This window comes from Numenius arquata, chromosome 6 (genome assembly GCF_964106895.1).
Source record: "Numenius arquata chromosome 6, bNumArq3.hap1.1, whole genome shotgun sequence".
Classification (NCBI taxonomy): Eukaryota; Metazoa; Chordata; class Aves; order Charadriiformes; family Scolopacidae; genus Numenius; species Numenius arquata.
This window is the reverse complement of record NC_133581.1, coordinates 1,664,100-1,690,317: the sequence shown is the minus strand read 5'-3', so window position 1 is coordinate 1,690,317 and position 26,218 is coordinate 1,664,100. Positions and strand designations below refer to the sequence as shown.

Genomic DNA, 26,218 nt, shown 5'->3' with positions numbered 1-26,218 from the left:
TTCTAGAGGCTCAAATACGATCTGTCCCCATTTACCATGAGTGCTTCGATGACCATCACACTATCACAGTATTATTTCACAGGACCTCACTTCATGGTGTAGACCTAAAACTCCTGGAAAGTTCAATTAACAAGCTCCTAATGACAGGGACATCACCAGAGGACGTTCATTAATGTAAAACATGAGAGAACAGACACAGGGTTTTCCCTGGTTTTTCCCCTTTTGGCAGGACAAAGCAGTCTCCTTTTTCCTCTTTGAAGCCTGAAAACGTTGATAATTATTTTTTATAATATTTAAATAATAAATACTACTTATTTTAAGTCATATTTAAATAACATTTACTGAGAATGACAACTTTCTGCCCAATACACGGTCACTACCAAGTCTCAGGGGAAAGTCCTGTCCTTTCTAGCACAGCAGGTAGCCTTGGTTCAAGGAGAAATGTGTTTTCCAGGTGTCCTGCTTCCAGGTGCATTTAGTCTCGGCTTTCTGAAGGTGCAATATCTAACCCTGCTTCTTGAAGGTGCCATATCTAACCCTCCTCACCATGACAGGGTTGCCCCCACCTTTCAGTTGACCAGGAACCATGGATGGACAAGGAGGAGAAGACTCTACTTTTTACTTTCCTCATGGCGTTCTTCATGTCCATGTTTCTCAGGCTGTAGATGAGCGGGTTCAGCATGGGAACCGCAATGGAGTAGAGCACGGAGCCCACCTTGTTGTGCTCCAAGGACTGTCTGCCCCCCAAGGAGCCGGGGTGCAGGTACACAAAGAGGGAACTACCGTAGTACAAAGCGATAGAGACCAAGTGAGAGGCACAGGTGGAGAAGGCTTTGTGCCGACCAGCCACGGAGCGGAGCCTCAAGACGGTGGAGAGGACCAATGAGTAGGACATCAGGATGAAGACAGTGGTGCTCAGCACATTGAACCCCACCATGACAGAAAGCATCACTTCGTTGACACGGGTGTCAGAGCAGGAGAGGGCTAGCAGCGGTGGTCCATCACAGAAGAAGTGATTGATCTTCTTGGACTGGCAGAACGGGAGACGAAATATGGAAACCGTGTGTATGGTGGAGCTGATCACACCAGCTAGGTAGGCACCAGCCAACATCCCAACACAAAGCCTCTGGGACATGACCACAGAGTAGAGCAGAGGGTTACAAACGGCCACATAACGATCGTAGGCCATGGCAGCCAGCACGTAGCACTCAGTGGTGGCACAGGCTGCAAAGGAGAAGAGCTGGGTGGCACACCTAACGAAGGAGATGACCTTCTTCTCCACTAAAAAATTCAACAGAGTTTGAGGGATGATGGTGGAGGAGTAGCAGATGTCCAGGAGAGACAAGTGACTTAGGAAGAAGTACATGGGGGTGTGTAGGCACGAATCGATCCTGATTAAGATAATTACTCCTAGATTTCCTATCAGGGTGACCATGTAGATGGCGAGGAATAAGACAAAGCACGTCACCTGCAGGTCCTCTCGGGTTGTGAAGCCCAGGAGAACAAACTCAAACGCAACTGTATAATTAGCTTCGACCATATTGAATATATAAGCAGTTCAGCCGCTTTACATCTTTCAAGTGGAAATGCTTAATGGCATCTGTCGATAATGTTAAGAATGTCAATTTTCATCTACCAACCGGTTACACTGCTTTAATTCAATATAAGAGAGAAAAAAGTCAAGTTCCCAAGGCCGGTCTCCCCGTTCAGCTCATAGAACCACCAGCAGCACACTTGGAAGTGGGTGGATATTTTAAAGGAAGGAAGGAGGGCAATATACAGAACAAAGCATAAATAAATTGCAGGGCTTTCTCATTTCTTCTCTCAAGCCACTTACACCGGGCAGTCCGTGATTTCCACAAAAACTGCTGGGAAAATGAAATTATTTCTCATCTTTTCAGTGTGAGTACATGAGGAGTAACTATCTGTTCCCCGCATCCCGGGAAGACCTCTTTTAGGTAAAAGCACTGGAAAATGCAGTTTTCCGTAGCATAATTTTGCCTCGTGTAGGATGGTGGAGAAATAAGAGCCAGCATTTGTCTCACCTCGCTTCGCTTTGGACGCGGTGCCTAAGCCTGGAGATAAAAGATAAGTTCAGGCTCGCGGTCTCTGCTTACCCGGGAGAAATCAGCAGCTCCTGAAAAAAACCCCGCTTCACGACAGACAGAATAAATAAACATTGATTTTTCCTGGATAACATTAATCATGGCTTGACAGAGCTACACCAGAGAGTGACGCATGAGCTCGTGCTGCCTGGCGTCTGACGAGCAGATCCCACCTTAAAAGTCATCATTTTTTGATGACCCTTTTTCTGAAAGGGTGAGGTTCACCCCTGAATCCAGACATCCCATCTCAGACGTCCCCTGAGCAACATCTCTGCCCCCACCCCGGTGTTATTAACGGGGGTTTTGAGCTGCTTTTCGTTGCCCACGTAAAGATGCCGGGGGCGAAGCGGATTCCGCAGCATCTGCTCGGCGCTGGATGACGGGTGACGAATAATGAAAAATCGAGCTGTTTTGGGTCTGGAGCTGTCCCCTCCCCTCCCCGGAGGCAGCATCTACCTGCCTGGATGCAGACATCTCCTGCCGTGGGAGAACTGACCCGAATTTCACAATTAGCTAAGGCTCACCTTTACTTTTTCCTTACTTGATGAGCCCACCGCTTCGTGTGGAGCGATCCAAGATGTAGATATGAAACCCAGGAGCTGGATAAGGCTCATGCCGTGCCCGAGAGCTGCCCACCAGGAGCCACATCTCCCTCCAGCTTGAAGACACTGACTGGAATGGAGATAAATTAAATTAAAAACCCCATACATTGGTGCCTCGGGTTAGATATTATTCATGTTGACAGCTGGGTGGCTGGTCCACGCTCTGCTAAATAACCACCAGCAAAGCCCCGAACATTGATCCTTGTCCTCCTGGGGAAAGGAGCATCATTTGTCATACCTGCTTTCCGGCTCGAATTGAGGAAGATCTTGCATCTTTTGGGCAAGCCAACCCAAGACCTTCCCACCAGCTGCCCTAGGACTCACCAAACAGCCCGGCTTTAGGGTTTGCCAAGATTTAACTCATGATGTTATGGAGAGGAGAAAGACCAGCCGCTGCCGAGACCCTACAGCCAACGCGTCTTCCCCATTAAATAGCAATTAGCCTGCTCTCCTGGTGGTTGTTATCCTCAAAATCTCAGTGTGGGAGCAAGGGGAAGGTGACAGATCTGTAGAGATAAAGTAGTCAGTTTGGTTAGCTGGGGTTTTGAGAGTCTTACAGCCCAAAATATCTAATAGATGCAGAAAAGCCTCATTAATAGGGTGGTTTCCTGCTCCAGCTGGAAAGGTACACCATGTCTTCTCCCTTACATCTACCCACGCTTCCATGGCTCTGTCCTTCGCAGTATTCACAGAGACAGGGGTAAAACGAGTCAGGGAATGATGTTTTTACCCCCAGGGAGCCATCAGACCAAGCGAGGGACAGCCCCTTCCAAGCCCAGAGGGGTCCACAGACCCTCCACTGACAGGTCAAGCTATAGCCAACAGGTTTTTATAATTAATGACACCAGAAGGTGCTATTTGAAAATACTGGTTCAAAAGTGTTGCCTTGAAGAGTGTCATGCATCCTAAAAAACTCATCCCCAAAGGGTTTATTGCAGTTCCTGCCCCATCTGCAATACCTGTATTCAAAACCTCATAGTTTTTCCCAGCGTAGCTCTTCTTGGAAGCATTCTACCTTCAGGGTAGACTGCGTTTGACAAGAAATCCAGCATTTCCTTTTCTCAATTTACGCTGATGTTCAGAATAAAGGGGGGGGGGGGAAGCCTTAATTTTAATTTTGATGTCCCTGCCTTTATATTCCAATGAGAAACTCCAGCTATACTTGGCTCCCAGAGAGGAGAGGTGGTTTCACCAGCTGCAGTTCCCTCCAGGAAAGGACAAAAGTCACCTCTTTACTCCAAAAGTAGGAAATTACCCCAGTTTTATCCACTGTTCCATGGTCAAGGGAGGGTGTCTTCCCCTGTGAAGGCCACCAGGATAAATCCACCACATTCACCTAGGAACCGGGTAATTATACAGGGCTCCTCCTCAAGTTAATTCATCATCCAAGAGCACTGGGGGCAGCTGCTCACCTGGGATTATTTAGGTAGTGACTGAGGCGATTTACGTAATTCAACAACAAAAAATTAAATTCTTCACCTCTCTCTCCACAGTTTCATTTGCCTTCATTGGAAAATCCAGGATAGCTTTGTCAGGAGTAAAGATGTGCTGGAGGGGACCCTTTCTGAGGGAGAGCTGTAGGAAACCGTTGATGTCAGAGGAAGTAATAATTTAAAATACCAGGAATTGTTGCTGCAAGTTGCGTATGGTTGGCCCGGCCTATTGAAGAGAAAAAAAATAATTCATAGCACAGAGTGAACTTGATAATCTACATTTCATACAACCTGAATCCCAAGAATTTCATTAGGAAAAGAAATTAAAAAAAAAGCAGATTAAAACATCATTTCCATCATTTCTAAATGGGAGGGGAACTTGGTCAGAAGCTCGCTCGAACATCTGATGTTGCCCGTTCATTTTTCACAGGCTCAGGAGCCGATGCCGAGAAAAGAAAGGATCTAAATGGGACCATCCGACTGCGGCGGCGAGACGATGATGGTCTTAGTTTATTTGTACGCTATTTCCCGCTTGCCTGAAGAAGGACAAGCTACTTCCTCCCCCAAGGCTTGCGAGCACATAAAAAAAAAAAAAAAAAAAAAACAAAAAAGTTTTCATCTAAAATAAAAAGAAGCTTCCAAAAAAAAAAAAAAAAGGATACTTCCAACAGCGTCCAATAGATGGTGACGATGGATAAGAAATCCTGATGGATATTTTTCTAGCCATTTATTTGGCATTTCCCCCTCCAGCGCTCCCCTTTTGATATCCAAAAGGGGCTGTTACGGTCTTTTCATGTCTCTCCGGACTGATGACAGAGCACAGAGCTAGGTAGGAGAAACAAAAATAAGTGGTTCACATATAAACAGGCCTGGATTTTGTTCAGAAGTAGGTGAAATGCAACTTTGGAGAGGAAAAGGGGCATTTATACAGGTATATTTGTATCCTCTCCTGCTCGTCCAGCAACAGAAAGAGTCATCTTCAGGCTGGTAACTCTAACATCAAAAAATAATAATAAAAAAAAAAAAGCTCTGGTTGCCGGCCGTGGTCACATCACTGGTTTGGGTCATTTTTCGCTGTGTTACAGACTTGTTTTTCCCACTGTTGGCTCAAGTGAGGGCGGGTGGAAAACCCTCACCCAAGACCCAGCCCATCACCTCCAGGTCCCTTCCCAGAGGAGCTCGTTAAGATGCTGTTGCAGGGACATCTCTTACCTCTCCGCGATGAAGTGCTAAAGAAATATTAAAGTTCACAGGGATGGGGAGGAAGGGGGAGGGAAAATCGCGGTTACTCTTCCCCCTGGTGGCATCGCATTTTCACAGCAACCACAAGTTTCTGTTCAGAATGCGGTGAAAGGGGGGGGGGAGCTGCAATTTCTTGCATAAGAAATAAAGACTTGAGGGTTTTATTACCCTCTTATTTTTTGTTTGTTTGTTTCAGGGTGGTCTTTTGTTGGTTTTTTTTTTCTTCCTGCTCATTTTTGGGTTTTTTTATTCCTTTTTCCCTTCACGCCAATGTGCAAATCTCTGGCTGCAAACTCTACTGATTAGTATTATTGTCTTTGTTTTTAACAAACCGCTGCCCGCATAAATTAGAAAACTAATTAGAGCTTTGTTTCAAGGCTCTGAAAGGCAGAAATTGCGGGGGGAGAAGGGGGGGCAGGCGAGGGAAATGAAAGGACAAAGTTCTATGGTTGCCTAAAAAGAGGTGGCAAAGATTAATTTAAGCCTGCAATTTAACTCAGCAGCCTGGTTTCAAAGACAGAGCTATTTAAGAATTTATATTTCATTCACTTGGCTTATTCACCGTACGCCATTACCCCGTAACTGCATTAAAACGTCAAAGTTTATCCATTTATATCTTGTGGTTCCATCCTTCCTAAGAAGAGCTTTTCACAGGAGCTGCCTCCCTGATCCAGCTCATAAATCATGGAGAGCCCAAGTGCCCAATGCTGCCCGTGAAATTATTTGGCATTTCTCTGGTATAGACATTTTTCTGCTAAAAACCATAGAAACGGCATGCCCCACATCCCTGCATTTATTGAGCCTGGGGAGCCACAAGACAAATCAGTAATGGTGTGTTGGCACGTTTAACCCAAGAAAATATTGCATTATATATAAATATATAGTATAATATACATTTAATATTGTATTTTTATACACACACCCACACATACATGTGTATAACTTGCTGTTTGTAGGACCAGAGAGTTCCTAGACGTCCTTATTATTAAATTATTGTATGTCCCGCTCAAATCAGGGCTGACTTCACAGTCACATCAGGTTGCTCCTGGCCTCCTCCAGGATCCTTCTGAATGTCTCCAGGGGTAGAGGCTCCACCTGTATCAGGAGGGTTCAGAGCCTGACTCTGATTCTTTCTGCTGTTCTCCTCAGAGCATCCTTCACCTCCTGGTTCCTCAGGCTGTAGATGAGGGGGTTGAGCATGGGGATCACCACTGTGTAGAAGACGGAGACCACTTTGTCGGTGCTCAGGGAGTAGCTAGAGCTGGGGCGTAAGTACATGAAGATTGTTGTCCCGTACAACATGGTCACCACTGTCAGGTGGGACGCGCAGGTGGAGAAGGCTTTTTGCCTGCCTTCAGCTGAGCGGATCCTCAGGATGGCAAAGGAGATGAAGGTGTAGGAGACCAGGATGGTGGAGATGGTGCTGAGCTCAATGACACCGGCCAAGGAGAAGAGGATCATCTCGTTGATGTAGGTGCTGGCACAGGACAGAGCCAGGAGGGGAGGAACATCGCAGAAGAAGTGGTTGATGATGTTGGAGCTGCAGAAGGGCAGCCTGATGATGAAGGTCATCTGTATGATAGAGTTCAGGACACCTCCGATGTAGGACCCCACCACCAGCCACATGCACAGCCTCCGAGTCATAACAGAAGAGTAGAGCAGGGGGTTACAGATGGCCACGTAGCGATCATACGCCATGGCAGCCAGCAGGAAACACTCAGTCGTCACAAAGACTATGTAGAAGAACGCTTGGCCCATGCAGCCAGTGAAGGAAATGGTCGTTTTCTCCGACAGAAAGTTCACCAAGGTCCTGGGGGCAATCACAGAGGAGAAGCAAATGTCAACAATGGAGAGACTGCCAAGGAAGAAGTACATGGATGTGTGGAGCTGTGGGTCACCTCGGATGATTACGATTATCCCCGCGTTGCCCAAAAGGGTGACAGTGTAGACCAGCAGCAGCAGCACAAAGAGGGCCACCTTCATCTCCGCTTGGTCACTCAGGCCCTCGAGGATGAACTCTGCCACCGAGGTGTGATTCTGCTCTGCCATTCAGGGCTTCGTGTCTGCCGAGGAAGGGGAGAGCCTGAAAATACAGGAGAGTGGAAACAATTCCTTTATTTATTTGAGCTGAAGTGGGATAAATTGGTAATTTACACCCTGTGCAGTGGATGGACCACACTGTAGCCTTCTCCTCCAAGCTTTTCCTCCTTCACAGTCCAAGGCAAGAGGAGGTCCCTTCTGAAGGGAGAGCATCCCAGCTTTCCCAAACACCTTTCTCGCCTGCAGCGAGTCACCGCCGAGGGTTTCTCATGTTCCACCTGGGGGCAGACCTTCAGGCAGGACCACTCAGAGTGGTCTCAGAGTCCCATTTTGGTACCTCCCAGATCGATGGATACAGCAGCAGAGAGGGATCCAGACCAAATCAACAGCTCTGGCCTTGACCTCCCATAATTAAGATTTTCTCCACATTTGTGTCCCTTCCTCCCTATTTCAAACCAATCACAAAGTGTCCAGAACAAGAAAGCTCTGTCTATAATTCTAATAGTTTGGATAGAATGCAAAAACACTGTAGCTTTTTTTCACTGGTTTAGGAAAAGACACTGCCGTGAAGAAAAGCATCTTTAATTTGTTGGGGGGGGAGAGGGAGGGAGTTTTGCATCCTAAAACTCATTCAGGACACGAGGAGTTTAATATTACAGTGTCAGAAAGCTTGGGGGGGATGAAGCCAGGGAGACCATGAGCAAAATGTGGGTCCAAAGACATTATCCCCAAAGATGTGGTGGGGGGGGATATGGAGTAGGGGAGAACTTTGTAGAGTAGGGTTGATGATCCCGAGGGTCTTTTCCAACCTGAATGATTCTATGATTTTGACCCGGGGTGAGCATCAAACCTTTCCTCGGTACAATTTAGAGAATATACAACTGAGAGACTGAGCACCATAAAATCTGCCTTGATTTCACAGAATCACAGAATCCTCATGGTTGGAAGGGACCTTTGAGATCAGAGTCCAACCCCACACACACAAAAAAAAAAAAAAAAAAAAAAGAAAAAGAAAAAGAAACCCACACAAACAAACCACAAACAGACACAACCCCACAATCTCGGGCACTAGAGCATGCCCTGAAGTGCCATGTCTACAAGTTTCTTAAATACCTCCAGGGATGGTGACTCTACCACCTCCCTGGGCAGGCTGTTCCAGTGCCTGACCACTCTCTCAGGAAAGTAATTCTTCCTAATATCTAATCTAAACCTCCCCTGCCCCAACTTCAGACCATTTCCTCTGCTCCTGTCATTATTCCCTTGGGAGAAGAGGCCAACCCCCGCCTCTCTACAGTTTCCTTTCAGGTAGTTGTAGAGGGCAATGAGGTCCTCCCTCAGCCTCCTCTTCTCCAAACTAAACATGCCCAGTTCCCTCAGCCTCTCCTCGTATGACTTGTTCTCCAGACCCCTCACCAGCTTGGTGGCTCTCCTCTGGACACGCTCCAGCAGCTCAATGTCCTTCCCGTAGTGAGGGGCCCAGAACTGAACACAGCCCTCGAGGTGAGGCCTCACCAGTGCCCAGTACAGAGGAACCATCACTGCCCTGGTCCTGCTGGCCACGTTATTCCTGATACAGGCCAGGAACACTGGCCCCGTGACACTGGCCCTGGGGTTGGGGTCCCCTGTATGAAGATTTTACGTGGTTTTAACAAATGATGGATCAGCCTTTCAATAAGGGATTCCGTCACGTCCTTCACTGCTCTCGTAGCTCATGGAGGAGACCACGACCCACCACGACTTTAATCATGCCTTGTATTTCCAGAAGTGGACTGGGAAACGGAACCCTGATGTACGGAGGTGATCTAAGCATCAGGAGATATCTATGAGTGTTTATGAGCATGAACCAGCTGTAACGCGCTGACTAAGCCCAGGCAAAAGCGGGATCCACGAGGTTATCCTGGAATATAAAGTCACAGCTGATGCTCTCCCCCATGTGCCCAAACAGCAGCATCTGACTGTGAATTGCACCTTGTCTCCAGGTAAACGCAAGGTGTGGTGAGACCATCAGCTGAAGGTACGAGGGGAGGGAATGGTCAAGGGGAAAAAAAGAGCCAGAACTTGAGAAAACCCTGTTTTAAGATGCCATCTGGGAGGGGAAAACCTTCTGAGAGGGAGCCTGATGGTGGCACAGTATGGCATCCTGGTGGCCAGGAAACTCAAGAGGACTTCTCCCTCCCCATTTTCAGCAGGAAAAAACCCAGCAGCTCCTGCCTCTCCCTCCAGCTGGAAGAGGAGTCAAAGCCATGGATGAGACCACAGGGCTGTGGCTGAGCCGAGCTCATTCCACTCCAGTTGCCTAAGTTGAGGTACCTGGTTAAGCTGCTCGCCCTAATGAAAATGTGAAATACAGGTTTCTCTCCCTGGTAATGTGAAGTTTCAGAATAAAACAATTCATTCTTTTGCAGGATTTAAGACGAGAATCAAAGTCTTACCCCACCAGAAGAGCGCCAGGATCAGAAGACTCATTGAAGAACCATTCTCCATCAGCTGGAGATTTCTTTATAGAAATATTCTTTATTCTTTAAAGTGAATATCACTTTATTTCAGGGTCAGTGGGTGGGTTAATCTTCCCTGGAGAGCGTTCTTCTCTCTTCTTCTCCCAGGCTCCTGAAACATACCATGAGCACCATGATTTCTGATCTTTTGGACTCAAAATTCTGGAGTGCATCCCAGCAAAAGTATTTCATCTTCTTTACCCAACCCAGAGGAGAAAACCTGGTGTAACCCAGAGCAGCTTCCCCAAAGGTGATGATGTTGCTGCAGTAATTTATACCAGAGCAGGGTATGGCCCCAGCAGAACCTTTCAGGGTCACACCTACCTGTGGACGGGGGTCACCTCCCTCTTACCAGCTGCAAGGTCTCTGCCATCTCAGATGACACCACAGGCTGGGGGCATCCACGCAGTAAATCTAGGGGACTAACCCTTGGAGCCATCCTCCGGGCTTCCAGACAAACAAGAATGTCTCTCCTGAGCCTTCAAGAGCCTCCTGCATATTTTCATCTCATGAAGCACTTCACTCGCAGCAACATGTTGCTTTTATAGGTCTCTCTGCGGGTCTTTGAGGGCAACGGGCATCCCTCCTGGGGGAGCAAGGGTTGGTCATGGCTTTGGCTACAGCTCAGGGCTCCAAGAGAAGTGGATCTTGATTGTATACTGCTGGGTCCTTAATGAGAATCCAGGGGAGTCACAACAGTCTAAACTGCTAACAAAGGCTTAGCTTTGCAAAATCCTGTGCTAATTATTGTCACAAATATCAATAACCTCTTTGGACACTTGGCAGCCTCAAGGGCCAGAATCCAAATGAGCCCAAGTTATTCTTCACAAGCCCCTCTAAAGATCAAGGCAGGGGGGTGTGCGAGAAGCTACATCCAAAGGGCAATTTACTTCAAGTACCTTAAACAAGGATTATGAGTAGTTAAGTCTACAGTAATTAGCTCTGGATGGGTGCCTGGAGCAGATGGCTGGGATTACAGGAGGTGAAGGCTGACCCAAGCCTTCAGGCAATGAATGAGCCTGAAAGGCTTCCAGGCTACTGATGGGTAAGAACAGGGAGGTCTATACGGGACCCAGTGTCACAACATGATTGACAAACAGCCTATTAATTTTTTTTCCTTTCTATGCTCCAAATATTTCCAGGTATATCTGAGCTGCCCATTTTTCCCTCCCTTTAGCAGAGGTCCAAGTGATTCTGCTGCTCCACATCTACTGAGAGATCAAATCCATCTCATCCCAACCTGATGTGAAAAGAGATGGTGCTAATCCAGCTCTTTCTGCAAACTTTCTTTTGTTTGTTTGTTTTCTTTGTTTTGGTTTTGTTTTTTTTTGGCCAGCAGAAAATTGATAGCAAATTCATGGTAATTTCAGTGTAATTTGTCTCTGCTCAATACACTCAATAGATATCAGCTCCTTTCGGTGTCTGGAAGATTCCCAGGAGCTTTACAATTCACGCTATTTCTTTCAGTATAGTTGATTTTTCCCATTAAATAACAGGAGCTCCTGCTTTTAGATTAAACTGACAGCAGGGACGGAGTCACCATATAAACAGCAGCTCATATTTGGATCATATTTTGGTCCATAGATGGGTTTTATTCATCTATCAGTTGTCAACAATGTTAAGTGTAGACATATGAGCCAACTGCCTTGGCCATCTTTGCAGTCAGTAGAAGTGAAGGTGGTGGTTGAGCTGTTCAGACACGGGTGTCCAGGACCATCTGAGACCCACCACACATCTCTCCTGCTCCCCAAAAGGTCACCAGCCTCCCTACATCTTGTGCTGGACCCTGTGTCCATGTGTCCTATGGTATCTCAGGTGGAATGAGATGGATCAATAAACTCAGTGTAGCCCAGAGGAGGATTTGCCATGTCCAAAGGAGACCCATGGTTCTCCATCAGCATTGCTGAGAGCCTGGAGAGATGGACACATGGGATGGCTTTGTGCTCACCTTGCTCCAGGTCACCATGACACATGGACCCACCAAAGAGCTATTGGTGTCCCAGCTTCTCTTCCAGCCCGTGAACCCCAATGGTGTGATTCAGTTGTCCAAAGGGGTGGCTTCTGCAATAAAGCTACAGGACTTAGAGGAACCCATGAGCTTCTGGAGGAGCAGTTGGAGCCCAGCAGGAAGCCTTCAGTGGCATCAGAGCCAGCACAACCAGCAACAGACCAGCACCTGCACCAGCAAACCTAAATATTGGCAGAGAAGAGCAACAAAGAGGGCTGTGCTGACCCCAGATGGGTGTTTGCATTGGGTGAAGCTCTACAAATGACAGTATTTTAACAGCAGGGTCTATATTTGGGGAGTTTGTCTCAACACTTTCACTGCTGAGACACGTTGGTTCCCACTTTATCACCAGTCCTCCAGGTACAACTGCAAACACCCCTTCCCATCTCAAAAAGGTAAATAAAAACACGCATTCCAGATAGTTTCAAAACAAACTTCTCTTACTTCTTGCAGAAGAATGGCAATGAAGGAGAAACAATTGGTAGAAATTGTTATCAGCTAACAAAGTAGAAACCTTTGAAATGTTTCTCACAAAATCCCTCATCTCCCCTGTATTCATTATTCACCGTGTTGTGTTTTGCTGCATCTAAGGGTGGTTTATTTTAACAAGAATCATGGTCTTTTGTTCCTTCTAGGGTGGCAGGCTAAGATCATTTTTAATGTTTACCCATTAAACTTTCAATTTGGCCACTTAAATCCCACAATTAATGGTCTTTCAGATACAGACAACTACGTGCTTTGAGAAAATTAGAGGAAAAATTAGAAATACTAGTTTCATTGCAAATAATGCACCATGGCTTTACTGTACCTCCTTAAATTTGCATATATATACCAAAAAATTCCACTGAAGAGTACATTTAGGAACCATCACTGTCCAATACTTAGTGTTGTGTGTTAACAAATTCATTTGAAGTGTTTATTCACTATAAAAAACACTTGGAAGGATTAAAGAGCAGTAGAAAAATTTTAAAATACCTCTGAACATTCCTGGAGGGGTGATTGTGGAAGAGGATTCAGAGAAGTTCCTCTCATTTTTCCCATTTCCTGCAGCTTCAAGGAAACTTTTCCTCCTCTCCCCTCCCAACCTCCTTGGGCTTCTCTGTGTATTCTCCTTCCTGCTCCCATCTCTCATGGGGTTACCTGGAAGCACCAAAGTTCACCTTAAATCTGTAGATCCCATCTCATGGCTGGAAGAAGTGCTACACTTGGTAGGGATGTCATCCACTGCGCTGATGAATGACGTCCAGACTGTAGGAGGGGGTGACTACAAGTAGGCTCAGGCCAAAAACAACTGAGAAAACAGTCCATGTCCTCAGGAGAAATCTCACAAATGTGTTACTTTTACAAGGCTGAGCCTTGTCATCATATTTACCTTCAAGAGAGGGGACTTGGGGTTACCTAAGGAATGGCAGGTCCAGGAGAAAACCCAGAACATGCTTGCCTCCAAATATTCAAGGCCGGGTTGGACAGGGCTTTGAGCAACCTGGTTTAGTGGGAAGCGTCCCTGGCCAGGGCAGGGGGTGGCACTGGATGGTCTTAGGAAAGAACCTTAAGGTTCTTTCCAACCCAAACCATTCTATGATTCAGAAACTATCTGAATATTTAGCACCTTTCCTCACAAATCAACCTTTGGTGTGTTCTTCAATGACTACATATTCCTCCTGTTATGAAATGCATTATCTAGAGGCAAATGTTTAACAAATTAATCCCACGTGGACAGAGCCAGACTCCAAAATGGACAATAATGTACAGAAGAGTTATCACAGATTCTCTCCGATTTCAAAAAAAGATCCCAAAATACAGACCCCATTCCCACCACTGCCTGAATGTCAAACCAATTACCACTTTAGCAGGGAAAGAACTATTCTCCCCACTGCTCTCTTCAAAGCACTCTTCACCTCCTTGTTCCTCAGGCTGTAGATGAAGGGGTTCAGCATGGGGGTCACCGCTGCGTAAAAGACAGAAACGACTTTGTCCCTGCCCAGGGAGTAGCTGGAGCTGGGCCGTAGGTACATGAAGAGAAGGGTCCCGTAGAAGACGGTGACAACCATCAGGTGGGATGCACAGGTACCAAAAGCTTTGTGCTTGCCCAGCACAGACCCCATCCTCATGATGGTGAACAGGATGCGGCCGTAGGAGATGAGGATGACCGATATGGTGGTGACCTCGTTGAAGCCCCCAAAAGCAAGTACCAGCATTTGGTTGAGGCGAGTGTCAGAGCAGGCCAGTTTTGACAGTGGTGGCCCATCGCAGAAGAAGTGGTCAATGATGTTGAGGCCACAGAAGGACACTCTCAACGCAAACCCCATGAACACCAAGGAATTAAAGAGCCCAACTGCATAGGACCCAGCCAAGAGGGAAATGCAGACCTTCTGGGACATGATGACAGGGTAGTGCAAGGGGTTGCAGATGGCAACATAGCGATCGTAGGCCATCGCGGCCAGGAGATAACACTCCACAACTACAAAAGCAACATAGAAATGCAGCTGCGCGAAGCAGCCAGCGAAAGAAATAATCTTCCTTTCCGATGAGAGGGTCAGCAGCACTTTGGGTGTCACAACTGAGGAGTAGCACAGGTCCAAGAAGGACAAGTTGCCGAGAAAGAAGTACATGGGTGTTTGAAGGTGGGGATCGAGACAGACCACAGCAATGATGCCAAGGTTTCCCAGCACGGTGGTGACATAGACAAGCAGGAAAACCACAAAGAGGGTAACCTGGAGGTCAGGGCGATCTGTGAACCTCTTGAAGACAAATTCTGCCACTGCAGTCCAGTTTTCCCAAGCCATCAGTGCACAAGAGAGACACAGTTCAGGGGCAGGGAGGTGATTTCTATGAGATCAATTATGCTGACTTGATCCCTTAATTATTAGCGGGTTTTAATGCTGTGCTCTGTAGATAATGAGGGAATTTCCTAATGAAACACTGCCAGAACCCCTGGCAGGATGCTCAGTTGGTCCACGACCACCTGGCCATGCAGAGACTTACATCTACCATCCTAAACCATGCTTTTCTTGGTTAAAACCAAGCTTATCTCCTACCTTCAAGCTCTGATTTCAAGGAAAGAAGGATAAACCTAACAAAGTTTTCCCTTAGACATCACCGTGGTCTTCACCATGTGCATCGTTTCCATCTGTCTGCAGGTTTGGGCACATTAAAGGAAGAGCAGCTCACATTTATACTTTTTAACGTTTGTTCTGATAACACACAAACTGCAGGAACATTAGTGCTCACTCTGCCCTTCAGGTTGATGATGTCCCAGAGGCTCTTTTTATTATCCCCAGGTTTGAATTTGTTGCTTGGGGCTTCTTATTCTAAGTGCTCCAAAACAAAAATCCTGTGGTTTTATGGTGGTTTTTTTAATAAGCGATGGCTAAGTTAGTGGCTACTCTGAGGAATAAACTGCATTTCAATAACTGCTCTCATCTCATGAGGATAAATACATGGACAGAAGGGCATACACATATATCTTCCCCTTTCCAATATCTTCCAGCTTAGCTGGTAACTTGCTAAAAAATCAGGCTTTTCCCTTTATTTCTATCATTTAACTTACATTTTAAGCAAAGAGTAGCTTCCCACGTACTTAGAAGAAACCGATTAACGTGCCAAATTAAGGTTAGAAAGTAAAACTTCCTTTTAGAAGTTGCAACAGAACTATGTCTCAAACAGAGATATTTGAGAGCAGTTTAAATGTAGTTCCCTTTTTTTTCTGTAAGAAAGCTTCAGTTTGCCCTCATTCAGGCTGGATTAGCCTTTGATTTCTTTTTTATTCCCTAGTCCAGTTCTCCACTTGACCCCGAAGCCTCTCACTGCCCTGGGCTCCTGCTCCCTACCGATTCTACCACCATCCACCTGAGATGCCACTTCCTCTGGTTTCCCATCAAAGATCCAGCCTTCACTGCTTTTGTACCCACCTCTGTTCTTAGTTTCTCCAAGGAGATCATTCAAAAGGCAGACAGAATTTTCAGCTTTTTATTTCTGGGGAAAAATAACAATGCAGAAAATTAGACAATATCCCATTAAATTCACTGAGTGAATTAGTGTACGCTCATCTCATAAATAGGATAAAATTATTAATATGTTTCCCAAAAAGGATTGTTGCTGGGAAGAGGGTAAACACACAAGACATAGAATCATAGAATCATTAGAGTTGGAAGGGACCTTAAACATACTAAAGATTTCTTGCATACACACATATATATATTTGTCCCAGCATAACTCTAGCCAAGGATATATTTTTCCAGTAGTCAAGGATATATTTTTTCAAAGAGAAATGGCAATTTTTGCTCTTGTGACAATTGATGCTACAGTTCTTTGGCATTGCCTCTAATCAGATCTTTCCTACCTGTCTGCATGACCACATTGCACAGAATCACCACTGACTTCAGAAAAAAAAAAAAATTGGTTTTCCATCTCAGCTTGGTTTATAAATCAGAACTCCAGGGAAGAAAATTTATTCCCAGCCTCCTTTTCTTCTCTTGTTTTTTAGTTCTGCATGGTGCTGGATGTCCATGTACGGCTGCATCTCTCACAGGCTCGTCTTCTCTATTTATTGCTTTCCAGCTTAAATAGTTGGGAGAAGCTGCCACCAGCCTCCTTGGGCACAGCACCCCATGCCAATCACTCTCGCTTTTTCTCCCCTTCAGATATAATTGAAGAGTTCCCTCAGTGACTTCAAGAATTAGAGGTCGGGAGCTATTACCTCCTCAACCCTTGAGATGGGTTGCCTTCTGGGAGCCAGAATGCACTGAGATCAGAGACTGCTGTGAGGTTACTGAGAAGCAGCATCTCCTAGAGACAACACCTCATCACCTTGTAGCTATGGAAACCCTCAAGTTGGAAATATTTACCAATCTTTACAAAGCCTGGAAAAATCCTAAATAATGATCTACCCACTTCCAAAGCAGAATGTTGCCAACCTACCAACAACCATAATTCTAATATTAAATTAGGAAATGGCAGAGGTAGTAAGGACCAGAGATGAATAATCGAACATAACATTAAATTTATTACTCTGTTTCCCTCACTGAGAATAGTGTCTCCCATGTACCCATGTAGACAGGGTCTGGATGGAGAGAAACCAGCAGAGGAGTGAGCACTGGTTGGGCTGTTGGGTGCAGAGGGTGATGGGTTGTACCCTACCTAGAGGCTGGGGGGTGCCACAGAGGGTTTTCCTCTTTAATGTCTTTAAATAGAGCCAAGGGGGATAACATGGTGTGCAGAGGATGATCCCACAGTACCTGAGCAAGGCAAGTAGTGTAGACCCAGAGACCTGGGACAAATTCAGCCAAGACTCCAGACCATTGGGCAAGCTGGTGGTGATGAGGCACATCCAAGGTCAAGCCAAGTCCATCCCCTGGTCAGGGTTGGGTCCAGCAGTCACTCGGCAGGTCCATGATCAAGCAAAGGTGTGGATCAAAGGAGTCCAAAGGCATGCACACCCAGTGCTAAACTGGAAACCAGCACTCCTCCAGCACAACCCAAGAGAGAAATAGGTTTCCTGGGCTGAGCTTAAATAGAGCTGATGGGCAAATGAGCAGAGGGTGGGGATGGAGACCCCAGGTGAGCCTGGTCAGGGCCGTTAAGGCCTATTAGTTCACTCTGGGAGAGATTAATCACTGTCTGAAAATGCCCATTTCTCACCATTGAATACAGTGGAAGCCCAGAGTCACCAGTTCAGGTGTGGACATCCATCCCATAGATACCTAAATGTGGATCATCCCAGCCTTCCTGCAAAACTGGGCTGCCCAGTGTCCACAGAGGGACATCAGCAGCTCCAGAGATGGAGCCAGTGGTGCTTTATGAGCAGTTTGGGGCTCCTCTGAAAGATCCGAAATGTCTCTAAACCCATTTTCATTCTGTTGGCAAGGTCACACCCAAACCTTCGCGTGATCCACAAGTATCTCAAAAGCATCCTATGGTCATTGCTGCTGTGTGTCTGTGCTCAACGATGGCTCGTTCACGTGATGTCTTTCAGATACCCAAAACAGCCCAATGGCTTTCAGAATTGCATTTCACCCCCCTTATTTTTATTTTTTTTTTTTGCTTTTATCTTTCCCTCTAGTAAACCCTTCCATGAGGAGTACCCTGAGGGTTTTCTCCCAGGAGAGCACGAGGGACCTTATTTACAGCCCTGTCACTCACAAGCTACTGGAGTATGCGAAGGAGCATGTCTCTCTCCACATCAGGTGGTTAATAGAGGTTAAGCGGACATGTAGATGTTCTCCTCCACATTCGGGATAAATCCTTGGCTCCCATCACTCAACAGCAGCAAAGGTGAAGGAAGAACCAAGACAAAGCAGAGCCTCACCTGCATTTATGCAGTGGGTTTTCTTCTTCACGTCCTTCATGCCTTCTTTTTTGGGGGATCTGTCAGGAAATAGTCTTACCAAAGTAGGTTTTCTTTATGATAAGAGGGAGTAATGGCTTGTGCAAATTGCTTTTCTTTTACTCAGGCAGCTTAAAGCAAGATGAACTGATTTATGCAAGCGTTAAATAAGGACGAGTCTTGTTTTGTTATAAGGAAATGTAACATTCCCAGCTGTCAGCAGAACGTAGTCATTAACAAATCAGCCTTTGGAATCAGCACGTCTTAAAATTAACTCCGTTTTCAAGCGAGCACCTTAACTTAGTGCCCATGGTTTTAGGATGCTTCAGTGTGCTCGAGCTCATAAAGGTGTAAATCACGAATCTACCAACGTGAATTTTATCCATTGTAAATGATATATAATAATTTGATAAATGTGGTTTGAAGACTGGAATAATAATTAAAAGCCAAGGGAAAATGTCTGGAGGTCATTAACGTTGTGTAATCTGTTATTTCACTGGGACTGTGACTTCCCCTTGCTCCAGGTTTATGGTTTTTATGTTTACAAGGTTCCTCTGAGGTGTCTTCTGAAACAAATTTCTTTCAAACTGCAAGGGAATAAAGATCAGATTGTTTTCTTAAATCTGAAAACACACGTGCTGGAATAAATCCATAGATTTAAGTATCCAAGCACAGGAAAAAAAATTGACATTTGGATTGCTTCAATTCACTCCCTGTTCTTTGCTAAGTACCTCAACTGAAAGACAAAAAACCATACAATTTGGGTTTAGAAAATGTAGCAGATTATAAAAAAAAAATAATGTGGTGGTTAAACTGGTGATTGCTTGGAGTGAAATATGGTCGAAAGGTGAAATTCTCTGTTTTCTCATTTTGATATTTTTCTTCCTTTTGCCTCAGCAGGTAACATCAGTGTTATTAAGCTTTAGATACCTCATCTACCTTTATTCTATAGATAACGGAGAGGAGAGAGACCTCAGAGCAGTGTTTAACATAGGGGAGATGGACGTCTTTTTTTCCTGTAAAACAAGTATTTCATTAACATGGGCAACAGGGTGTAAATGCTTTGCATTTCTCAGGCATAGCATTTTTTTTGCAGAAAAGGCCATGGAAAAGCTAAAAGAGTATGATTTTTAAAATCAACTCTTTCAACGAATATTTACCATCATCAAACATTTGTCAAACTTACGTTTTCTATTATTTCTTTTTAAATGCTTTCAGTGAAAAGGTCATCAGGTCTAATTCTTTTTTTAGTAAGACATCGGTGAATGTAATGGCATTATCTTCCAGCTGCACTGTGGATGACAGGGACATACAAATATCCGTATCTCTAATGGTATATGGTTTGTTTGCACGGGGGGTGAAAAATTCTATAATAGATTTGGCATTTTCCATAGGAGTATTCGATTTAGACATAGCTGCTTTTTTCCTATAGAAATCTCAGAGCAATCAGTAAATATTTATGTAACAAAGGAACCATTTAAACTCGACAGGAGTAGGGAGGAAAGGTTCTATTTTTAATTCTTTTAGTTTTAATACCCTCTTTTTATCTCAGGTACAAGCAAGGCAAGAAAATGTTTATGAGATCTAACCACACAGTCACTAAATTTGTCCTCCTGGGACTTGCCGAGAGCCCAGACGTTCAGCCCCTGCTCTTTGGGGTGTTTCTACTCATTTATGTGCTCACCCTCTTGGGGAACATTGGCATGATGACCCTGGTTAGGATCGACCCGCTCTTGCACACCCCCATGTACTTCTTTCTCCACCACTTGTCCTTTGCTGACGCTTGTTACTCCACCGTCATCATGCCCAACATGCTAGTGTCCTTCATCTTGAGGAACAAAGACATTTCCTTTCCCAGTTGCGTGGCTCAACTTTACAGCTTTGTTTTCTTCGGGATTGTGGAATGTTACCTCCTGGCCGTCATGGCATACGACCGCTACGCTGCTGTCTGCAGCCCCCTGCGCTACACGGTCATCTTGCCCAAGGCCGTCTGCGTCTGGTTGGTCTCAACCTCCTACCTCCTGGGCTTTCTTTACGCAGCGATATACACCGGCTGCACATTTGGAGGGTCCTTCTGCAATTCCAACGTCATCGACCACTTCTTCTGTGACATTGGGCCCTTGCTGAAGCTCTCCTGCTCTGACAGCTTTCTCAGGGAGAAGGTCATCTTTGCCTTTGTTAGCCTAAATGGGATTAGCACCAGCGGAATCATCTTCATCTCCTACCTGTACGTCCTCTCCGCCGTAATGAGGATGCGCTCGGCGCGGAGCAGGTCCAAAGCCTTCAACACATGTGCCTCCCACCTGATGGTGGTCTCCTTGTTCTATGGGACAGGGTTCTTCATGTACCTGCAGCCCAGTGCCAACCACAACAGCCCAGATAAGGTGGCCGCTGTGTTTTACACGTTGGTGACTCCCCTGCTGAACCCCTTCATCTACAGCCTGAGGAACAGAGAGGTGAAAGAGGCTTTTATGAAGCATATGAAGAGAAGTCTCTCATCTTCATTGAACCGGGGAGGGAGGGTCTGAGCCTGTAAGGAGCAAGTAGTTCTTTGGTCTCAGGGAGGCAGAGCTTATAATAAAGTTTAAATTTTTTTTTACCTTCCCAAAAGATGAGTATTGTCTTTCCCCGTCTTGTGCTGATGCAACAGTGGGGAAAGACTGTGGGACACACCGTGCTGTGTTTTCGTTCTATATTTGTAAGGTATAATTTGGGGGGGGGGTGGTGGTGTAAATTTGTGGGCTTTAAATTTGAAATACTCTAATTCTAAAGAGATTAATTAAACGGACACAGAGAGCTGCAGGGACTCAGCTGACACTGAAACCCAGTCAACCCAATCCTCCGCAGTCATCGTGTCTTATGACAGCGCCTCAAAATGCACGCTCATTTTGACCCTCGTGCAGCTCTGAATTTGGAGATGCCTTGAATAAAGCAGAAAATACGTTTATCTGAACACAATAAACACGTTCCTCTGAAAGGCACACCAGCTATTTTGTTTGTTCTATAAGAACCTCAACACAATATTGGTTTTAAAAGTATTTTGGCAAGATCTCTATAATTCTGCAGATGACAGCAGGAAAATCTGCAAGGTGCTTTTTCAGAGGCAATTCCAATGCTGGTAGGATTAGTCTCAAAGTTATGCCAAATTATTTTGTGGGGTTTGGGTAGTTTTTAGGCATAGAAGAAATAAATTGAAAACTTCTTTTTAGTCTCATTAAAATTAATTTTACGAAGCTTTATTGAAACAAAACATTAAGTATCCCTGAACAAATAGCACTCCATGCCTTCAATGGGTCTCCTCAGAAAGATACAGGATATACACGTCCTTGGTGGTTTTATGTATGTATTTTTATATGGGGTGTCTTTGGTAATGAATATTTATTTTGAATCAGGACTTTGCAGTTCCAGCAGTTTCTGCCAATCAGCCAAGCTGGGTTTTGTCCTCCAAGACAAGCACCGTGGAACTCGGGCTTGGTATGCTAATTAATTGCTTCCCTTCCCTCCCATTTGTTTGCTTGAAAAGAGACAGAGGCAGAAAAAAAAATGACACAAAACTTCAGATGAGTTCTATAGACTTCCTGAAGTGGGCATGAGCTAGATCAGAAGGCAGGTACTGAAGTACTGGGGGAGATATTTTCAGTAGACGTGTTATTTGTGGCCCAGAAAAAATGCCCTTTCCTTTCCCTTCCCTTCCCTTCCCTTCCCTTCCCTTCCCTTCCCTTCCCTTCCCTTCCCTTCCCTTCCCTTCCCTTCCCTTCCCTTCCCTTCCCTTCCCTTCCCTTCCCTTCCCTTCCCTTCCCTTCCCTTCCCTTCCCTTCCCTTCCCTTCCCTTCCCTTCCCTTCCCTTCCCTTCCCTTCCCTTTTCCCTTCCCTTCCCTTTTCCCTTCCCTTCCCTTCCCTTCCCTTCCCTTCCCTTCCCTTCCCTTCCCTTCCCTTCCCTTCCCTTCCCTTCCCTTCCCTTCCCTCCCCTACCTTTTTTTTTCACATCTCCCCTTTCTTTTTTCACGTCTAAGCTATCTGAAAGCACCGAGCAATTTTCCAGCTAATGGCAATAAAGGTGGAAAAAACAAGTGGAGGTAAATTCTCAAAGCAGAAGGGAAGCGTGGCCCCTCCATCTGTACATCTGGAGGGTGCTCAGCCAGGGACTGGGAAGCTCACCCAATGGTTCTTCACAGAAAACTACTTCCAAATACCCTGGAAAAAGTAGTTTCCGCTCATAACCATCATCATCATCACAAATAATATAGAAACACAACACGTACAGTGTCCTCTGTGGCCGGGCAGGCCATAGAGCACCCAGGAGAGCTGAGGCCTCAATGTTGCATCTCCTCCTGCTTGAAGGAGAGCTACTGCCCACCCTCGAGCAAGTCAGAGGGGACTTTGCCCAGCCACAGCCCTTCAAACCCCTGCACAGAGATCACAAAAAATATTCGCCTTTCGAATATCGTAGGTAAACGTCTTGACCCCTGAGTCTGTGAATAAACGGGAGGAAGTGCTTCACTTTTTGCCCTTTGGGATTTTCAGTGAGTTTCAGAATTTGCCTGATGTTTCTCCAAACCCACACTTTTTTTTGTTGTTTGAGTATTGAAGCTAAAAAAAAAGGTCCACAGAATGTATTATCTGCTGTTGTGACGCCTGATGACCAGTGGCATCAATATTGTGCCTGGGGATTGCAATGCACCAACATATTGCAGGGACACAAACCATGTGAATTGGGAAGCCTGGAGATATAAGGCGGGATTCTCCATCAAGCAGAGGCAGGAATTGGATCTAACATACTCGTTCATTAGGTCTTGGATAAAAGAAGAGATTCATGAGTATCCCCTTGCTTTTATTACTAACTGGTTGAGTAAGGTGGTTATGTGGCATCCCCCTGTCACTGATGGAGACATTCCGAAGATGGAGATCTGAAATAGTTGTCATGAAAACGTCTCCAAGGGGTTGGCTTGCTGCTTTCTTCTCTCTCTGCTTGTTACTAGCCAGCGTGGTAAGGTCAAAGCAGGTTAAGAGGAGAGCCCATCTAAATCCAGTCCATGGAGGAGCTAAAGAATCATAGAAGCAGAGAATGGTTTGGTTGGAAGGGACATTTAAAGGTCCTCTAGTCCAACCCTCCGCCATGAGCAGGGACATCTTCAACTAGATCAGGTTGCTCAGAGCCCTGTCCAACCTGATCTTGAATGTTTCCAGGGATGGGGCATCTACCACCTCTCTGGGCAGCCTGGTCCAGTGTCTCACCACCATCACCATAAACAATTTCTTCATTATAACTAGTCTAAAGAAGGAAATGCTTTTGGAAACAAGCCCATGTAGAGCTCAAGACACAGACGGTAGCTCAGCTGCCAGGTGTTTGTCGGGGGGCCGCTGGGCAAGCAGGGCCAGGAGCAGGGCTCATGGTCCTGCTGGGTCTCCTGGCACAAGGAAGGATGGGAGGGTGTGCGCTGGAGGTCTGTGCTCGGCTGCTCAGCAGGAGATGGAAGAGGAGGATCTCCTTGATGGCACATTGAAATGCTGCCAGTGCCATGTGTGATGCCCAGAGGACCAGCAGATGTGGATTTGGGGCGTGATAGGAACTGGAGAGCAACCATGCCCAGGGGCAAGAGGACTTTGTACAGGAAGGATTCGTTGCCCTTTAATGATAAGGGACTGAGGCCCTAAAAATACAAGAGGTCATAAGGTAGGATTAAATGTAAACTGGGAGATGCTGATGGCTGTAAAAGAGCATTTTGATGGGGTTATCAAGGAGCCTGGAGCTAAGGTCCAGAGTACATCTGAAAAGAACAAGAGGAGGAAAAATAAGCTACATAGTTCTGTAATAAAATACAGAAGATAAATCACACTTCTGTCTGGTGACCAGCACAAGCCAGTAGCAGAAAGAAAGCAAGACTTGGAAATGTTTCCACACCAAATGTGGGGTGGGGGAACAAAAATCCTTGGTGTCAAGAGAAGCTGTAGCGTCCTCTGTCACAAACCCAGCAGATAAATATCCTGCCAAAGCTACTTCCACACGACAAACTCCCTCAGGGCGTTCTTCACCTCCCTGTTCCTGAGGCTGTAGATCAGGGGGTTCAGCATGGGCACCACCAGCGCATAAAAGACAGCAAAGGTCTTGTCTGTGCTCAGGGTGTCAGTGGGCCTCGGTCGGAAGTTCAGAGCGAGGATAGACCCATGGAAGATGGTGGCTCCAGTCAGGTGAGAGGTGCAAGTAGAGAAGGCTTTGTGCCGGCCCTTAGAGGAGGTGATCTTTGAGACGGCAGAGAGGATGAAGGCGTAGGAGACCAGGATGGCCAAGATGGTCACCACCTCCACCAGTCCCCCGAGGCTGAATACCAGATACCTGTTGACCTGGGTGTCGGAGCAGGAGAGCGCTAGAACCGGCATGATTTCGCAGTAGAAATCATCAACCTCGGCCGGTGGGCAGAAAGGCAGGCTGAAGGCGAACTCCGTGTGCACCAAAGAGTGCAGCAGGCCGAGCACATAGGAACCGGCCACCAGCAAGATGCAGACCCTGTGAGACATGATGGACGGGTAAAGCAAAGGGTTGCAGATGGCCGCGTAGCGGTCGTACGCCATCGCGGCCAGAAGGAAGCACTCGGTGGTTCCAAAACCTATGAAAAAAAACAGCTGGGCAGCACAGCCCACCAGAGAGATTGTCTTCTTCTCTGTCAGAAGGTTCATTAATGTCCTCGGCGCCACCACCGACGAGTAGCAAGCATCTAGGAGGGACAAATTGCTAAGGAAAAAGTACATGGGTGATTGAAGTTGACTGCTGCTCCTGATCAGGGCAACCATGCCCAGGTTCGCTGCCAGAGTGATGAAGTAAATGAGGAGGAAGAGGACGAACAGAGGCCCTTTTAGTCGTGGGTCATCTGTCAGTCCCGCAAGAGTCAGCTCCGTAACTTGCTGGGTTTGATTTGCCTTGTCCATCTTCTCCAAAAACACTGCAAGCCGTGTTCGCAGAGCCAGAAGAAAACCGATAAATTAATGGAGAGACTCGGCACCTCAAAAGACCAACAACCCCCAGCGCCTGCACTGGCGAACCCTCTCATTAGCAGAGATTTGCTTTAATTTTAAATCAACATTCATCAAGAAAGCCATTTGGCAAGACAGTTGGAAATTTTTATTTCGGTATCAGTTACTCTGCCAAGTGTTTGATTTTTCATTCATTTTGATACATATATATTTCTATCTATTGTACGCTCGTAGTATAGATCACATTTCAATGTAACCCTCCCAAGTTCTATCAAGAAAGAGTAAAAAAAAAAAAAAATGGGGTTCAGAGATTCCTATAGCAAATTAGCTATATTAATAATGAAAACAGACTTTTCACAGAATTTGAACTAGAATATAACCTTTCAAATTTAAGGAAACCTTCCCAGTGGAATTTTTTTTTTCAAGATTATTTTGCTTGCGTTGCTGCCGAGAGAAAAAAAAACACGAAAATCTCCCTTACTCTTCCACAACTTTTCGTTTATTTTGCTAATTTGGGGTTATGCTTTTATGGAGTGGGTGGAAATGAGGCGGTGCCATCATTTGAGAGAAAATAAACCATTAAAAAAAACAACAAATCTTTGCCTTTAGAACATCTTTCTCTACACCTCCTCGTTCTGAAATTCACACTTAGGAGTTTGAAATATATGGAAATGCACCAATGCATCCTGACTTTTTATCACAGAAATCAGTGAGAAATAAGGAGCAGCCCTCCAGAGCGGTCCAGAAGCTGCTACTGGAACATAAATATATATTTTTTTTTAATAAATTAAGAAAATTGTTGGGTAAACTGGCCCACTTTTAGCTGAAGATCATGGAAAATACTGTGTTGCTCATAGGGTTCCTGCCACTGGGACTAAATCAGGAAAATCAGCAGGTAAATCAGTGTAAAACTGGCATGAATGAGCCTGGCTTATATTCATAATAGAAAAACCAAATAAACTGTGTACCGAGGTGGAAGAAGAGCATGGGATTTAGCTG

The 26,218-nt window shown here is 45.7% G+C and overlaps 5 protein-coding genes across 5 annotated transcripts; 1 reads left to right on the top strand and 4 right to left on the bottom strand.

The window, feature by feature from the left end:
* Positions 1-532: 532 nt before the first annotated feature.
* On the bottom strand, positions 533-1,540 carry LOC141465327 (olfactory receptor 5T7-like). Its single transcript, XM_074148685.1, has one exon. The coding sequence runs from the start codon at positions 1,538-1,540 to the stop codon at positions 533-535; it is 1,008 nt and encodes a 335-aa protein (XP_074004786.1).
* Positions 1,541-6,492: 4,952 nt separating this feature from the next.
* On the bottom strand, positions 6,493-9,169 carry LOC141465671 (olfactory receptor 5G9-like). Its single transcript, XM_074149230.1, has 2 exons — positions 9,155-9,169; positions 6,493-7,437 (listed from the first exon to the last, which is right to left on the bottom strand). The coding sequence occupies exon 2, from the start codon at positions 7,429-7,431 to the stop codon at positions 6,493-6,495; it is 939 nt and encodes a 312-aa protein (XP_074005331.1). The 5' UTR covers positions 7,432-7,437; positions 9,155-9,169.
* Positions 9,134-20,778, top strand: LOC141465325 (olfactory receptor 5AP2-like). Its single transcript, XM_074148682.1, has 3 exons — positions 9,134-9,211; positions 11,672-11,723; positions 19,847-20,778. The coding sequence occupies exons 1-3, from the start codon at positions 9,134-9,136 to the stop codon at positions 20,776-20,778; spliced, it is 1,062 nt and encodes a 353-aa protein (XP_074004783.1).
* On the bottom strand, positions 13,764-14,711 carry LOC141465274 (olfactory receptor 5AP2-like). The gene has a single exon (XM_074148622.1). It carries the CDS (start codon positions 14,709-14,711, stop codon positions 13,764-13,766), a length of 948 nt encoding a protein of 315 aa, XP_074004723.1.
* A 3,466-nt stretch (positions 20,779-24,244) lies between the features above and the next one.
* On the bottom strand, positions 24,245-25,177 carry LOC141465685 (olfactory receptor 5A2-like). Its single transcript, XM_074149247.1, has one exon. The coding sequence runs from the start codon at positions 25,172-25,174 to the stop codon at positions 24,245-24,247; it is 930 nt and encodes a 309-aa protein (XP_074005348.1). The 5' UTR covers positions 25,175-25,177.
* Positions 25,178-26,218: the final 1,041 nt, after the last annotated feature.